Raw genomic sequence first — 16,530 nt, 5'->3', positions numbered from 1 at the left:
CCAGTATTACATTCAAAGACTAAACATACTGCTATAAAATATCACTTTCTGAGAAAGAAAGTCACTAAGAAGGAAATCCGATTGGAATATGTGAGCACAAAAGAGCAAGTAGTAGATATCTTTACTAGACCTTTGGCTAAAGACACCTTTGGATATCTCAAAGGCATGCTTGGGGTGATGGCCCCTCCTTATGAAGAAAAACCGATGCAAGGATGCATCAGTCCAATATATTCAAAGCATGTTCCTTAACCTGGACGTGATGCTTGGCATTGCTCCTTAGGGTGAGAGGTCGCATGGTGCAAAGCTAGTCCTAGAGCTCTTATGGAATGACTTTTATATAACAGTGTTTTTTGGCACTTGACATTATTTTGTTGTAGATTGGTTTGATCAAATACAAGTACTTTGAAGATTTAATCATCAAAGGGGGAGAGAATTGTTTATGACAGAACTTCCTTGAGAGGGAGAGATTGCTTATGAGATTGATATATGAAATATTGGCTCCTATGTCGTTGTCAAAGGGGGAGAGAATCTATGAAAAAACATTCATCTAGGAAGGTGCATGCATAAGAAGTTTGAAGACTATACATGTTGAGGATATTCAGAAAATTGAAATTCTGATGATCACTTTTGGATTGATGGTTTTTCATCATATGTTGTCATCAATGCCAAAAGGGGAGATTATTAGAAATTGAAGATATTGTTGGCATTTGGGAGTGTTGCAGAGATGTATTGATGATAGGTTTTGTCATTGATGTCAATATATATTCTTTGGTTCATGACAAACTCAAATTCAGTTTATTGCAAGCTACTTATCAGTTCAGCATAGACAATGATTGACAAATTTGGATATGCGAGCTTACATTTGTGTAGGAGAATATGAATAGACATCATGTCTATGCTCATTGTACTTTATGTGATAATCTGGATAACTTATAGTTTGTTTTGAGAAGACTAGCAATAGACAGGTATGTAGGAAAATGTGATAGAGGTAGTTCCAGAGTTTTTGCTATATCTTAATGGCGAGCAAGAATTAATGCTAGTGAGCATGCTATATGGTAGAAGACTTGTTTGTGCACGTATGTTCAGATTTGTGAGTCATTTGGCTTATTCTGGAAAGGTTGGTGGTGTGTAACCTATAATACACTTTATTGGTAGCCAATTGTGTTGGTGTAGAGTGAATTATCATTGGCAAATGTTATATTCCTATTGTAACATGTGGGACACTTTATGTAATGATTGTAATTGTGCCTTAGCATGGTCTTATGTAGTTAATTGTACATTGGGGAAGCTCTAATAGGCCAACCTAATTAATTATTTGTGTTGGGTTTAAAGTAAAGTTGTTTTCCTTGTTTGGGATGTATGAACAACATGAAGTGTGATGGAATGATGTGAGCCTTAATGCTAGATTATCTGAGAAGAGCAACGAAGTTATTTGTATATTAGTGGACTTCAAAGGAACTGTTTTGGCAAGTAGCAAATCAGCCAATTCATGCTTATTGGATATGTTATCCTAAAAGATCTATCTTTCACTTTTATTAGAGCATTTGCACAGTGGGTCTACTTGTTCTTATCAACCTTTAACAAGGTTAGAACCTTCAAGGTCTCTTAACAGAGATTTTTCCTTTAACACTGTTACACTAAATGAGTTGTATTTCACTCCTAATAGGGTCACATCCTTTCACAAGGGACTCATATATTAATACACTATCTTGTGGATGACATCCGCATCAGGGTTTTCCATCTGATCAAGGGTTTCCCTAGTCAACAATATCATTGTGTTATGGTGTATGGTTTCTTATTGTTATGCATCATTTTTCTAATTGTTGGTAATCAATTTTATAAGTTTGGATTTAATTATATTTGCTCACAATTGATCTCCCCCCCAATTGTGTGTGGACTTCACTCCTTAACAACTGGTAGTAATTTAAAAAGCAACTGAGCACTTGTATATATTACAATAATAGATAAGTTGTCTATTATTAGTTAATGGTTATCTATTGTAAATATCTTAAGCTTTAGTTTGCTTTCGTTTTTTGCTTTCTCTAGAATAGAATGTTTCTGTTCTTTACGATCGTTTCCTAAGGAAACATCGTCTCATTCTTTTGAATATATTGACCTTTCGGTCTCTATTAATATCAAGCAAGTATTTACCAATTACTTCATAATATAGTATGAGAGCATGGTTGAATTTTTTTTGAAAATAAAAATTTCTTACTGAAATTTTTGGATCTTTATTTTCGAAATTAGTCTTTTCCTTGTTTTACCTGCTTCCTAATACCTAGTTTCGGCAAGGGTTTCAAAAACGAATATCTACAAATCGCAATTGGTTTTTTTTGTTAATTTTTTGGGAAAATTGCGATTGTATCTCAATTGCTGCTCATAATCTACAGGTCTGCAAAATCGTGTTTGATATCCTTGGGAAAGCTCGCGATTTTTTCTACAAATCGCATGTCTAAAACTCACGTCTGAAGGAGCTCGTGTCTGGTATATTTTGATTTGCAAATCGTGTCTACAAAATGTTTGGACATCTGGACAACCTTTTGCTCCTGTTGCAACCTCAAATCTCTGCAAATCGCAATTTCTTTGGCTCAAATTTTGCAATTTTTTTGCCTAAATCTGCCATTTTTTTGCGGCTAGGGTTTTGCACGAAACACTAATTTTTGGGGTCGGAAAAAAAATTTGTTTTCAGATTCTTGGTGGTTTTTTCGAGAGCTCCACTAGGTTGTCATCTGTTTTGTCTCGATTTTTGTGCCTCAATTTTTGAACCAGCGGATCCAGAAAACGATAGAAGATTTCTTTTAAGTTTTTTGAGCTCTCTTCTGGGTCACTCTCTGATTCTTTTGGGTCTTCCATATTTTTGCTTTGAAAAACATGACTTCACAATTTTTCACAATTTTTCACTAAAAAATGTGCCATGGTATCTCTGACAAATATTCTACTCGACCATAATTCCAAATTCAATTGTCACAATTATGGAACTTGAAAGTAGCACATCATCACAATTTTTGAATTTCGGAACACCAATCAACTTGTTTTGGATGTTATGAAGCGTCCGACTTCTCCGGGTCCTAATTAAGATACATGAGATCTAAATAATTGAGAGGCAACGATGCTTCTCAAATTCTCTGTGGCTGATTATCTACTTTCTTAGATTCCATCCAGCAAGACAGCTGCCAAAATCTGAACACATTTCAGAGGTCTTCATGAGACGTCTAACAAGAGCAAAGCCTCCTTTCTAAAAAACACTTTGTTTTCTATTGTCTTGGATGAGCGGACCTCGCTCCAAGCACACCTGAACTAGATTCAGGAAATTCGTGATCAATTATCTGAACTGGATTCAAGAAATTCGTGATCAATTACTTGCCATTGGTCGCAAGATGGAGGAAGAGGATATTGTGGTTATCACTCTTCAGAGTTTACCAAAATCCTATGAGCATTTTATCGAGACTCTCAACATCACGTCTACTGGTGTTGATCTGAAGTTCACTAATCTCTGCACACTGCTACTTCAGCAAGATCGGTGGAAACAACAGTTCAGTAGCAGCTCCAGTTCCACCTCCACAGAGCAAGCCTTTGCTACAAAATCCTTTTAGAAGGATAAGGGCAAGTTTCAGCAACCATCTTAGCAGAAGTCTTCTACTCCAACTTCAGATGGTTCCAGAAAGAAGAACATTCAATGCAACTACTGCCACAAGTTTAGTCACATGAAGGTTGAATGTCGAAAATGCTTAGCTGCACAGTCTAAGCGGTCAGGTTCACAGCCCAAAGTGAAGAATGCAGAGCACACTGAGCAGGTGGAATCTGCCTTTTACGCCTTCATGGCTAAAAGACCTGCAGATCATGTGAAGTCATCTACCTGGTACATTGATTAAGGTGCCTCTCGACATTTCACTCACCGCCAAGACTGGTTTACTGACTACCAACCTTATTCAGACTCCATTATTTTTGGTGGCAGAGAAGAGTATATGGTTGTCAGTAAAGGCAACATTCAGATTCAATCCATTGGGAGGAAGCTCATATTCCTTGATGTGTACTACGTTCCAAGGATGAACTAAATCTACTCTCAATCAGTTAGTTGTTGTAACATTCTCCACACTTGGAAGTCAACTTCAGTTCACATCAATGCACCATCACTGATCAAGCGACTAAGTCTATTATTGTAATAGGCCTTGAGGATCATAGTCTTTTCAAACTTACTGATTCTGGTGATTCTCAGGACTTAGCTATAGCTGCTCGACGATCTTTTGTCAGTACACTTTGGCATCAGTGATATGAGCACTTAAATGTACATTATCTCTCACAGCTTGCTCAGGATGAGCTTGTTCTTGGCTTGCCAGAGATTCAGACCCAACACCTTGGAGTTTGTGACGCATGCCAAGCTGGGAAGCAACATCGCACACCTTTCACCAGTGACGATTCTTGGCGAGTTTCTCGGGTACTTCAGCTTGTTCATGCCGATATTTGTGGCCCTATGGCCACTCCTTCTGTTCTTGAGTCAAAGTATTTTCTGTTGTTTGTAGATGATTTCAGTACAAAAATTTTGGTGTATTTCCTTAAAAAGAAATCAGATGCATTTACTGTATTTCAGAAGTTTAAACCCTTAGTTGAAAAAGAGTCTAGGAAATCCATTATTACTTTTAGATCAGACAATGGGGGGGAATTTTGTTCTAATGCTTTCTCCAACTTCTTGGATACACATGGCATCAAATGCCAGTTAACCACACCCCACACGCCACAACAAAACAGTGTAGTTGAATGTCAGAACAAGACAATCACCAAGATGGCTTGTTCCATGCTTGAACACAGACATGTTTCGAAGCAATTTTGGGCAGAAGCAGTTAACGTTGAAATTTATCTATTGAACCGGTCACCCACAGTGGCGGTCAAAGGTAAAACTCTGGAAGAGGCCTGGTCAGGTCACAAGCCTAGAATCAGTCACTTGAAGGTTTTTGGTTCTCTTGCTTTTGTTTGGATCCCTAATGCTTCATGCACCAAGTTCGATGCCAAGAGTCAGAAACTAATGCTTGCTGGATATAGCAATCTTCACAAAGCCTACCGCCTGATTGATGTTGAGACATCTCGTCTCATCTACAGTCGCGATGTAGTCTTTGATGAGCAGCGAGGACCATTCATGCTTGTTTCTCCTGTTCCTGATCCAGTAGAGCAGGCCTATGATGGCTCATGATTTGGGAGTTCGGCTTCCATTAGGTCCACCTGATGGGAGGGCTCCAATAGCTCTTGCAGCTAAAGTTATTCCAGTGATACCTGTATAGACACCTTCGACTTCTCCTGCAGAATCACCTCGCTTTGTAGAGGCTTCACCTAACTTTGATCCAACTTCTTCTAATGAGGATCCTGTTGATCAAGCATCTCCTAGTACTACTGTTGGACATTCTCCTATCCGGCCTAAGTGGTGGGCTAAGACACTTGCTGATCTTCGTGATGATGAGCTCATTGATGGGAGAACTGCTCAGAAAAGAGCAAAACTACAGATTCTGTTAACTTTGCTCTTATGGCCAACATTCACAGTGTGTTTGAACCTCAAACATATTCCGAGGCTAAAGGAATTCTAGAGTGGGAATAGGCCATGACATCTTAACACCAGAGCCTACTGAAAAATAACACTTGAGTCCTTTCTGATCTTCCACCAGGGAAGAAACCCATTGGCTGCAAATGAGTCTATAAAATCAAATACAAATCAGATGGTACTTTGGATAAGTACAAAGCTCGTTTAGTGGCGAAGGGCTTTTCTCAGCGTCAGGGCATTGATTATGAGGAGACCTTTGCTCCTACCTCAAAGATGAGCACTATCAGATTAGTCCTAGCCATGGCAGCACAGTTTGGTTGGAAGGTCCATCAGATGGACATTAAGAGTGCTTTCCTGAATGGTGATCTCCATGAAGAGGTCCACATGACGCAACATCCTGATTTCAAGGTTGTGCTGGTAAAGACCATCAAGTTCTCAGATTGGTCAAAGCTCTCTATGGTTTGAAGGAGGCCCCTTAGGCATGGTACATCAAGATTGATAAGTACCTAGTGATCAAGGCTTCAAAAGGAGTTCTTCAAACTCAAATCTATACATCAAGACTACTGACAGTGACATCATCCTTCTAGTTATCTATGTGGATGATCTAATCATCACTGGCAATTTGGCATCTTTGATTCAGGAAATCAAACAGAACTTATGTCGGTCTTTTGATATGACTAACCTTGGGCTCATGCACTATTGCTTAGGTGTTTGAAGTTTGGCAACAGTCTTTTGGTATATTCATCTCTCAATCCAAATATGCCAAGGCCCTGTTAGACAAATTCCAAATGCAGGATTGCAAACTTGCATCTACACCTATGGAGAAAGGTCTCAAGTTATCAGCAAAATCTGGTTCTCCTTCCATTGATGATAATACATACAAGCAACTAGTAGGCAGCCTCATTGACCTCTCTGCTACTAGGCCTAATATCAGCTTCACAGTCAACTATATTTCACGCTTTATGACAGCTCCTAAGGCTGATCGTTAGATGGCAGCAAAGCGTGTGCTTCGTTATGTGAAGGGCATTTCAGATTATGGACTTCTGTACTCTCGAAGTTCCAATCCTAAACTCAGTGGGTTCACATATTCAAATTGGGCAGGTTCTGTTGATGATAAAAAGTCAACATCTGGGTATGTGTTCAGTTTGGGATCCGATGCAGTCACATGGACCAGCAAGAAGCAACAAGCAGTTTCTCTCTCTTCTACAAAGACTGAATACAAAGGGACTATTAAGGTAGGATGTGAAGTTGTTTGGCTTCATCGGATGCTTGGGGATATGCAGATGTCACCAGCAGGACCAACTACTCTGTTTGTTGATAACAAAGTCATTATCAAGTTAGCACGAAATCCAATCTTCCATTAACGAACCAAGCATGTGGATGTTCACTGTCATTACATACAACAGCTGGTTGAAGACGGGACTATAGAGTTGCAGTATGTTCCTGCCACAAATCAGACTACAGAAATTCTCACCAAGCCTCTTGGTCCTCATAAGTTTGTCAAATTCAAAGGACAGCTTAGTGTTGTGGATAGATTAACTATTAAGGGAGGGTATTACAATAATAGATAAGTCGTCTATTATTAGTTAATGGTTATCTATTGTAAATATCTTAAGCTTTAATTTTCTTTCGTTTTTTGCTTTCTCTAGAATAGAATGTTTCTACTCTTTACGATCATTTCCTAAGGAAACATCATCTCATTCTTTTGTATATATTGACCTTTCGGTCTCTGTTAGTATCAAGCATCTACCAATTACTTCGTAATAGTATAGCAGCAGGAGTGCCCACTTGGGCGCCCAAAACTCAATGCCCCATAGCCCCATAAAAAAATGTTTATTCATTCGAGCATTATTCTCCTCAAATAGCTCCCACAATGTCATGGAATTGAACTTGTAAATTCTCAAAAATGACCAATCCTTTATGGAATGTGATGACTCCTTATGTTGGTACCAAATATTATTTTATTATAAAGCATTGATTGTTCCACATGACTATTATGGTAAAATAATGAATGTGTTATTAAACAAAGATCATGAATGATCTATATATACAAGATACAAGAGAATGTTTCTATAATGAACAGGAGAGAGGAAATAGAAACATTCTTGTAGAGTGGAAAAGAAAGTTCCCATTACGAACAAAAGGAGTTTATGGAAACATTACAAAAAGAGTGACAGTTAGAAAATGACGAAAGAGAGAGTAAATAGAAACTATCTAATATCTTAATACCCCCTCTTAATGGTCAATCTTATCTTCAAAAAACAGAAATTTGCATGTCCTTAAAAAGAATAAATGGGTTGATCAAAGAGGTCTGCATGTTTTGCAATGTTGGCCTGCAATTGAGACCCTCCCTACTTCCGCTGGTCAGAAGCAATGCAACTCCTGCATTCTTGGATCACATGATCAAGTTTGTGGCAAGAGTTGTACCGGATTTGCTTCTTCTTGGAACTATTATGAGACTGGGCAGATGACTGAGATGGGGCTCTATCCTTGTGAAAGGATTGGGCTGAAAATGCTTGTTCAAAGGAGGATGAAGGAGCACTACTATCAAACTGTTGTTCTCAATGGTCCTGCTTTAGAAGTTTAGTACACAACTCTGGAAATTCAAGATCAACATTAGTTGCAGCAATGTTAAAAGCGTCTCAATAAAGTATTCATAGGATGATGGTAGACTTTTCAGAGTAATGACCACCATATCCTCTTCCTCCATTGTATGGCCAATGGCCTCAAGTTGATCTTTGATGTCCTAAAATCTTTAGAAGATGATCTTGTAAGGACATTTGGTCATCCATAACAATAAAGAATAGTTGATTCTTCAGAAAGAAAGCTCTACTTTTATCTGATGTCTCGTGGAGATCCTTCAGTGTTTTCCAGATCTCTGCAACTACCTTGTCAGATGACACTTGAGGTAGTTGACCATTAGTAACTGAAAGTTTAATAAGCATAATTGCTTCATGCTTACACTCATCAAACTTCTCTTGATTAACATTAACTATGATAGGACGAGTCTTAGTACCCACGACAAGCGCCTCAAGGCGACAGTACTCAAAATCGTCATCATTCTCTACTTCCTGGTGTTGTAGTTCTTTCAATTGAATCGCTAACTACCTTCTAGCATAAGGCTGGTGAGAGATGCCATTACACATTTTTCAATGAAAATGCATGAAAAAACTAAGATGGCACAAACTTCAAGGCAGGTTGATAAAAGATCTAGAAAATCTAAAGAGATACTCAAATAAGAGCTCAAAAACCCAGATAGAATCTATTGTCAGATTTTGATTCCGCTAACTCGAAAATTGAGGTACAAAAAATGATGCACCTAGAAAAAAGCAAGGCTAACCCAGTTGAGATCTGCAAAACCCTACCAGGAATAGGCAAAACTTTGCTAAACCAACACAGGAATCGAGGGTTTTCAAAAACATCTTAGATGGACTAAAAAACTTGAAGAAAATTGAAAAGTTCTTGAACAGAGGGTGGATTCGGAAAAAAGGCAGATTTTAATCCATGCAGGGGGTCATGTTAGCTGAAGAATGCAGAAGATGAAGAAGAAATGGTGAAAAAGGTCATAGAAGCATTGCATTTGAGCAAAAATGTAGCAGAAAAACACTAAAAATGGCAATGAAACTCCCACATTTTATAGAAAAAAAGATCGTGGGTGAATAAAAAGGTTGTAGAAGACCAAAAAAAGCCTAAGCCATTGATAAGAAACAAGAGAGATGCGACCAGAAGTTGGAGACGCATGTGCAACAGGAGGAAGATGCCCACAATCTTAAGGAAAAAAATGTGATTTTAATGACCTATGATTTTGCACAAAGAAAATTGCAAAAAGAATTGGATGTTGAATCCCTAATCGAGTTTGAAGGGAAAAAAAGATGCAAATTTTGAACACGCTCGGACAAATATTTTGAAAAATTGAACTAATAATTTCAAAAAAGAAACTAAAAATTTTTGAAGAGGTCAGGAATTTGTTCTGATACCACATTATGGTAAAATAATGAATGTATTATTAAACAAAGATCATGAATGATATATATATATATATATATATATATATACAAGATACAAAGAGAATGTTTCTATTATGAACAAGAGAGAGGAAATAGAAACATTCTTGTAGAGTAAAAAAGAAAGTTTCCATAACAAACGGGAGTCTATGGAAACATTATAAAAAGAGTGACCATTAGAAAAAGACGGAAGAAAGTAAATAGAAACTATCTAATAGCCTAATAATGACTCCCTAATTCATTGCTCCAATTATAAAATTTATTTATTTATAATCTACTTATCTGGGATTATATGGATTTGGCTCACACGGGCTTATTTAACTAAAGTAAGTGTTACAACCACCAATGACAATTCAATAAACACCAATTTGCTTATGTTGCAAGATTGCTAATGACAATTTGAATTGAGTGACCACTCATTTGCTGCAAGTCCCTTGTTGTTGAATGCACAACCACCATTCTCAATTGTAAGAATGCCCTTGGTGATCCTATCAATTGCCCTTTGACATTCACTGAATTTTTTGCAGTGCAATTGTTCATGTAACCTATATAAGTCAACTGTAGGGTGACAAGCAGTCACAATAGTCAGCCACAACCCTCCTCACTCCCCCAACTCTTGACGTAGAACTGGACAAACAGAATTTCAATAACATATAACCCACCACTAATCAAGCCATACCAACCCATGTGCAGCTGGACCTTCTAAGTGGACAAAAAATCCTTTAGCCCATATAAATTGACATTTCAATTGAAAAGAATATAAACAAGAGTATTCACATTCCTCTATTATTTGAAATGACTTCTAAACTAGATATATGACAAAACCTGTATGAAAACAGAATTGAAAATTATGATTAACTTAGAACATAGTAAAAAATTAAATTTGAAATATCGTTAGAGTAGAACAGTATTAAAAAATAATCACAGTAACATTGATTTGAACAATACTTTTGCAGTCTATCCTTTGAATGGAGCAAGAGAATATAGCATGTACATAAACAATCGTGAATTAATCATATTTAGAAACTATCAACCAGTCATCATCCAATCTTATAATCACTCACTCATTCATTTGGAGTATTCAGAGCAGAATGCAACGCCTCCTCAAGGTACTTCTCTGCTGCTGCATATTCCCTCCTCTTGTCCTCAATGGCTAAAGCAGCAAGTGCTTTGTCCTGTTCAACAATAACAACATATAATCATTCTAAATACGGTCAATGGTAGTGCATGCTGAAGATATTATCAGAGATGTGATACATAGGAAGGAGGAAGAGGAGTCTCACAGGTGGCAAATCTTGGTAACTTCTTAAGGTATCCAGAATGGGTTTGGTCTTTCTCTCTAATTCATTCCGATGTTCAACCATTTCCATCAACACACCATGACTGATTTCTGGAGTATATCCAACTCGGTTAAGCAATGCCTGTTCAAGAAACATAGAAATCCATTTCAAATTAATGAAAAATATCTTGATATCAGCTTAGACAAAATAATGGAAAGAAGCCAGACATCTACTATTCACTATGGAAATTCAGGTTTTCACTAAAGAAGACGAAACTTAAGATATCTTTTTTGCTATTTCCCACAATATGTAAGAAATGCCTTAATTTTACTTATATAGTGACCTTTTAATTTGATATATTGTTTTAGAAAACAAAAATAATGTCAAAAAAATTCCTACCTTGTAGTTGACATTAGACAAAATAATGGAAAGGCAACAAAGACGTCTACTATTCACTATGGAAATTCAGGTTTTCACTAAGAGAAGATGAACCTTAAGATGTCATTTTTGCTATTGCCCACAATATGTAAGAAATGCCTTAATTGCACTTATGCATAGTAGTGACCTTTTAATTCAATAAAATTGTTTTAGAAAATGAAATAATGTCATGATCTTTCCTACCTTGTAGTTGACATCATTCAATTAAATTATTTTGGAAAAGAAAAATAATGTCATTCTTTTTCCTACCTTGTAGTTTGACAGTTGCTGTAAGTATTGGCGCTCTTTGGAAACCATTATCTTCAGATTTGTTTGCCACTGCATCATTGGACCCTCACGGCTAGCTATTTCTTCTTCCAACTGTGCTAGTGTTCTTAAAGAAAAGTATATATGTTAGCCCCAAATCAATTCCATTTTCCAGCCACTGAAAAACTGAGCAGAAAACTAAACATCCTAACTTTGTGTATTTGAAGGTGGTCTTATTGTTGTCAATATAAAAAAAAGTGACATGATATAGTTATTTGAGGATTCAAATCAAGACTTTCATGGCATTTCTTTAAGGCTTTCATACAGCTTCTGGAATATATATCAAAGCAGAGGTACATAGTCAATACCTCTTCAAGTAAGTCAGCCTGGCTATTGCCTTACGAGTATTCTCAAGAAGAGTCCTTGATTCCTTTTGTGCCTTGGCCCTCTTTTCTTCCACATCAGTTTTTCTCAAAGAGATGTCTCCCATTGCAACAAGAAAACTACAATTTTTTCCCCAGAAATTGACAGTAAGAAAAACATGAAAAATGTTTAGAGCATAATTAAGTATCTACAACACTTACCTGCTCATTTCAGTGTCTTTGATGTTCAACAAGTTTGAAACACTTGCAAGCATCTGGGCAGATGTCACAGCATTTGGAGAGAGGTTTTCATGGGCCAATCCTGCACTATCCAAAATCTCCCTTAATCTTGCAGCTGTCAGCAGGTAACAATAATGCTTGAATCAGCCATAATAGCATTAAATTTCTTTGACAGGTTATCAAAATCTATGCATCTATTCACATAGCTTTGTATTCAATTATCTATAGGCATAATCTCTTACGGTGAATCTTTACATTCTAAAACGCATGCCTGCATTGATCTTGAGAAAAAAAGTCTTCTTTATTGAACTTAATTTATATGAATGCTTTTGAAAGATAAAATTTTCTTTGACATGAGTTTGTCACTTCAAGAATCAGTCTTCAATTGGCAATACGCTTGAAGACCTTATTCAATATATAACCTTGCTCCAAAAATATAATATTAATCATGAAACACCTTTCTCTATATACAAGACAAATGCTATTTTTCTTACAATAATTCTAAAGTTCATTATCAGGAAAATAATACAGTCTATTCATAGCAATGAAGTCATTTCCCCTCTAAAGGAAGTAGTCTCATATGAAGGGTGCAAACTAAAGATTCAATCAATTTGAGAGAGTTCAATTTTATCAAAACGGTGTTCTTGAACCATACAAGGAGCATGATCAGCTACAGTACTGGAACCTTCATTATCCAGTGGGAACTCTCCTTACAACAGCAACATTTCTTTGTACAACAATGGCTTTTAAAAAGTTCCAAACTTAAGACTTCAAAAACCATCCTAATATGTTATGATAAGCCTATCCTAATTGACTACCATAGGCTTGAGCTTTCTTCCTCCCTATTTTAAGACGTTAGCCTGGACTTCATTCTTTATAATTATAAGAAAATGTTACTTCAGACATATCAGGGGAAGAGAATGAAGGGCTAGTCACTAAAGTACTATTAAGGCCAATGGCTCCATTGTACTTTCCCTGAAATTATAAATATAATTATTATTTTAAAACCAACACTCAGTTCTGAAACTGACTCTCACAAGCCCTGCTCTCTACCTATTAAACTAAATGTTGTCACTGGGAGCTCCAACAATATGAGTAGGTTACCATTTCTGTTATGTGCACATTCGTTGCTGGGTTTCTGTTCTGTTCCAAAACTGACTCACAAGCCCTGTTCTCTTCCTATTAAATTAAATTTTGTCACTGGGAGCTCCAAATATATGTGCTCCATCTGCTAATGGATGGCATTTGGGGAAAAGGGTTATTTTGGTTGGGTTGCTTGCATACTCTCATCCACTGATGTACTCAAGCAACGGTTTAAAAATGTAATAACTTTTATATATATATGATCTACAAGGCTGACATTCAGTCTGCTCACTATTTTAATACATACAAGGATATGCTGGATCCAAAAGAGCTAGAAATTCTGAATCAGTTTATCAAAGATAACAATATTAATGTTGAACAGGAAAATGTTAAAGTTAACAAAACAAAGAAACCTAATGCTCCGAGCTCGGAAGATGCTGCCAACATCCTTTCTGCAGTTGAACCCCTGCTGGGTGCTTTTGAGTGTGATCAAGCTGAATGCAGCAACAATATCATAGGCCCATGGGGGTCTTAATGTTTGCTCCAGCATTTCTTTTCTTTTTTTGATCTATTATCTCTAAGTGTTTAAAGCAAAGCAATGTAATATATTAACTGGCCAAAGGCACAGCCTCTTTTTAATTGATCAAGTACATATGGTAGGCACAGCTGATAGCAGTCCTAGGACTGGATATAGTTAGAACTAATACTTCAGTTGTTGCTTTTGAATACTGAACTCTGGTTTAATACAGTCTATATGATGTGCTAGCTCTTTAAACTAAATATATATAGTTGAACACAAAGGGCGCAGCCCCATAGCTGCTATTAGCCTATCTACAAAATTTAAATAATGATTATATAATAACAATAATCATAATATAGTCTTTACAAATATAAGAAATTATAACTAAATAATAAATAGATACAAATATTAAATATCTGATGTAGTTCCTATTTCTCTTACCCTGCATAACACGGATCTCGCTAAATGTAAACCATGCCTAAAATTTGTAATTGCATAATAGACATATTGCAACTCAGTTGACATTACCCTTCCCCCCCCCCAATCTCCCCTATTAAAATATCCCCAAAGTCAGATTATTTCTATTTTAATGGTCACTTCTAGATGTTGTAAATATCTTACATAATAGATTCTTTCTATTATTTTTGTGTTTCCTATTAGAAATATCTCTTTGTAAACTCTATAAGGACAATTTGTTCTTAGTAAATAATCATTCAATTATTTACCAATTACCTCTTGTAATAAGGTATTGGAGCTAGATTTTTTTTTTCAAAAAATTAATAATTTCTTAATTGAAGTTATCTTTTAATTTTTTCTGAAGTTCTTCTGGTTGCTCTTTACAGAAATCTGTTTTCTCAAAACCTGGCTAGGTTTTTTCACGTCATTATTGGCGCCCTTTCTGCAACTTTGTGGTGTCTTTCATGGTTGTTTTTCTTCTTCAGCCACCATTTTTCCTCCAACTAGCCGCATTTTCCATCCTCGTTTTTACTCATTTGCGCAGGCTTCAATAAAGATCAACCATATCCCTGGTCATTTGTTTCTTCCCATTGGTTTTCTCAAGTAATTTTGCCTGCACTCAACAGTCATTTCTTGCATGTTATGCCACATTTTTTCTCATGTGATTTATTTACAGTCATATTTCTTTTGTTTAGGCATTGCTTCCACCTTCAAACTTTGACTTCAGCCATCGTTTGGCCCTTTTTTCTCAAAACACCTTAGGGTTTCTATAAAATGCCTTAGGATTTTATTTTTTCCTGCCATTGTTGAGTTCTTAAGCCAACCAACTAGGATTTTTTTATAGAATCCTCAGTTTTTTGCCGGATTCTTAATCAGATTCCAAACTCTTGATGGGTATTTTGAGACTTCAACTAGGTTGCCTTCAATTTTTTCTAGGTGTCTCATTTTTGGTGCCTTGACTTTTTTGCCAATTGAAATCTTATTTTGTTTACACAATCCTAATGGAATTTTTGAGATCTCAACTGGGTTCTCTTTGGATCTTTCTGGGTGTCGATTTTCGTGCCTTTAATTTTGTGTTAGCAGCTTCACATTAAAATTTGTGCTTGTACCTACCTCTATAATCAGCACATTCACATTTGTGCAGCCATCTAGGTTTCTCATTTTTTGCACCTCGAAAAGCATGCAATAACATCTTTGACCAACATTTTGGTTGAATGCAGTTAAAGATACAATGGCAAGAACTGCAATGCCTAAAAGCAACGTATGATGATGATTTGAGTACAGATGTCTTGACAAAATTGTGTTGGGCACCACTAATTGTCCTGAGGAAGCAAGCAAAGAGCAGGATAAATTTGATGAACAGAATTGAGAAGTTGTCATACTAATCAAACTTTATGTCATTGGTGATCAACTCTCGCAAGTTCCTTCCAGTAAAACAACTACAGAAATTTGAAGCCATATGAGACGTTTGCATGAAACCCCGGATAAAAGTTGTGCATTCTTCCTGAAGAACATGCTCTTCTCAATCATGAAGGGTCAACAATTATCGAAAGTGTCCCTACAAGATTATCTCAATAATCTCAAGGATATTTGTGATCAATTGAAAGCCACTGGAGGTAAAAAGGAAGAAGTCGTTGTCGTGATCACCCAAAAGAGTCTTCCATTTTCCGATGAGCACTTTGTTGAAACTCTCAATATTGCTTCCACTTATTTTGATGTTTCATTTTTTAATCTTTGTATAATGCTTCATACCAAGATCATTGGAAACTGCAATGTATCAGTGGTACCAGCTCATCTTCAAACACTCAAGCCTTCTCTACTAAATATACAAGCAACTATCAATTTTCTCAACAGAATCCAATTGCTTAGTCATTAGAAGGCTTGAAGAAGAATATTGTTGACTTCAATTGGTGCCACAAGTTTGGACGTATGAAGTTAGAGGATCGGAAATGCTTAGCTGCTCAAGCCAAGAAATTACGTTCACAACCTCAAGTGTGATGTCCCCAGAGTGGGCCCCTAACGGAAGGTGACGTAGGTCTGTCCGTGCGGTTTGTCGCTACCACGTGTCCGGGGTCCTCACTAGCGAGGCTATCCTGGGGTTGCCCCCTTAACGCGGGGAGGTGTCGTTTACTAACAGTCCGGGCTTTTGGTGCAACGGTTACTTACAGTGGTATCAGAGCTATAAGTCCTGCCATCCTGTGGAGGTCTTATAGGGAATTTGGAACAGCTGGATAGAAGGGAAAGTGTTTGACGAAATGTCAAAACACTAAAATCAGAACATTTATGTTTGAGCATGCGACAGAGGCTTTATAATTTCCGCAATACCAAAGCAAGACAAGAGAGGATTTCAGACCTGCAGAGCGAACAGTCTAGC

At 36.9% G+C, this 16,530-nt stretch overlaps 1 protein-coding gene across 1 annotated transcript in view; it reads right to left on the bottom strand.

Annotated features, from left to right (window-relative positions):
- AUG1 (HAUS augmin-like complex subunit) overlaps positions 1-16,530 on the bottom strand; it is a 52,255-nt gene that overhangs the window by 22,778 nt on the left and 12,947 nt on the right. Inside the window, exons 2-6 of the mRNA XM_089795188.1 lie at positions 12,080-12,212; positions 11,864-11,998; positions 11,499-11,622; positions 10,815-10,952; positions 10,596-10,706 (exon numbers count right to left, since the gene is read on the bottom strand). Of these exons, the coding sequence (XP_089651314.1) occupies positions 10,596-10,706; positions 10,815-10,952; positions 11,499-11,622; positions 11,864-11,998; positions 12,080-12,212 (641 nt within the window). The remainder of the gene's footprint in view (positions 1-10,595; positions 10,707-10,814; positions 10,953-11,498; positions 11,623-11,863; positions 11,999-12,079; positions 12,213-16,530) is intronic.

The sequence above is a fragment of the Cupressus sempervirens genome, chromosome 8 (genome assembly GCF_028749045.1).
Source record: "Cupressus sempervirens isolate cs-2001-9-10 chromosome 8, ASM2874904v1, whole genome shotgun sequence".
NCBI lineage: Eukaryota > Viridiplantae > Streptophyta > Pinopsida > Cupressales > Cupressaceae > Cupressus > Cupressus sempervirens.
This window is presented reverse-complemented; position numbering and strand designations above follow the sequence as displayed.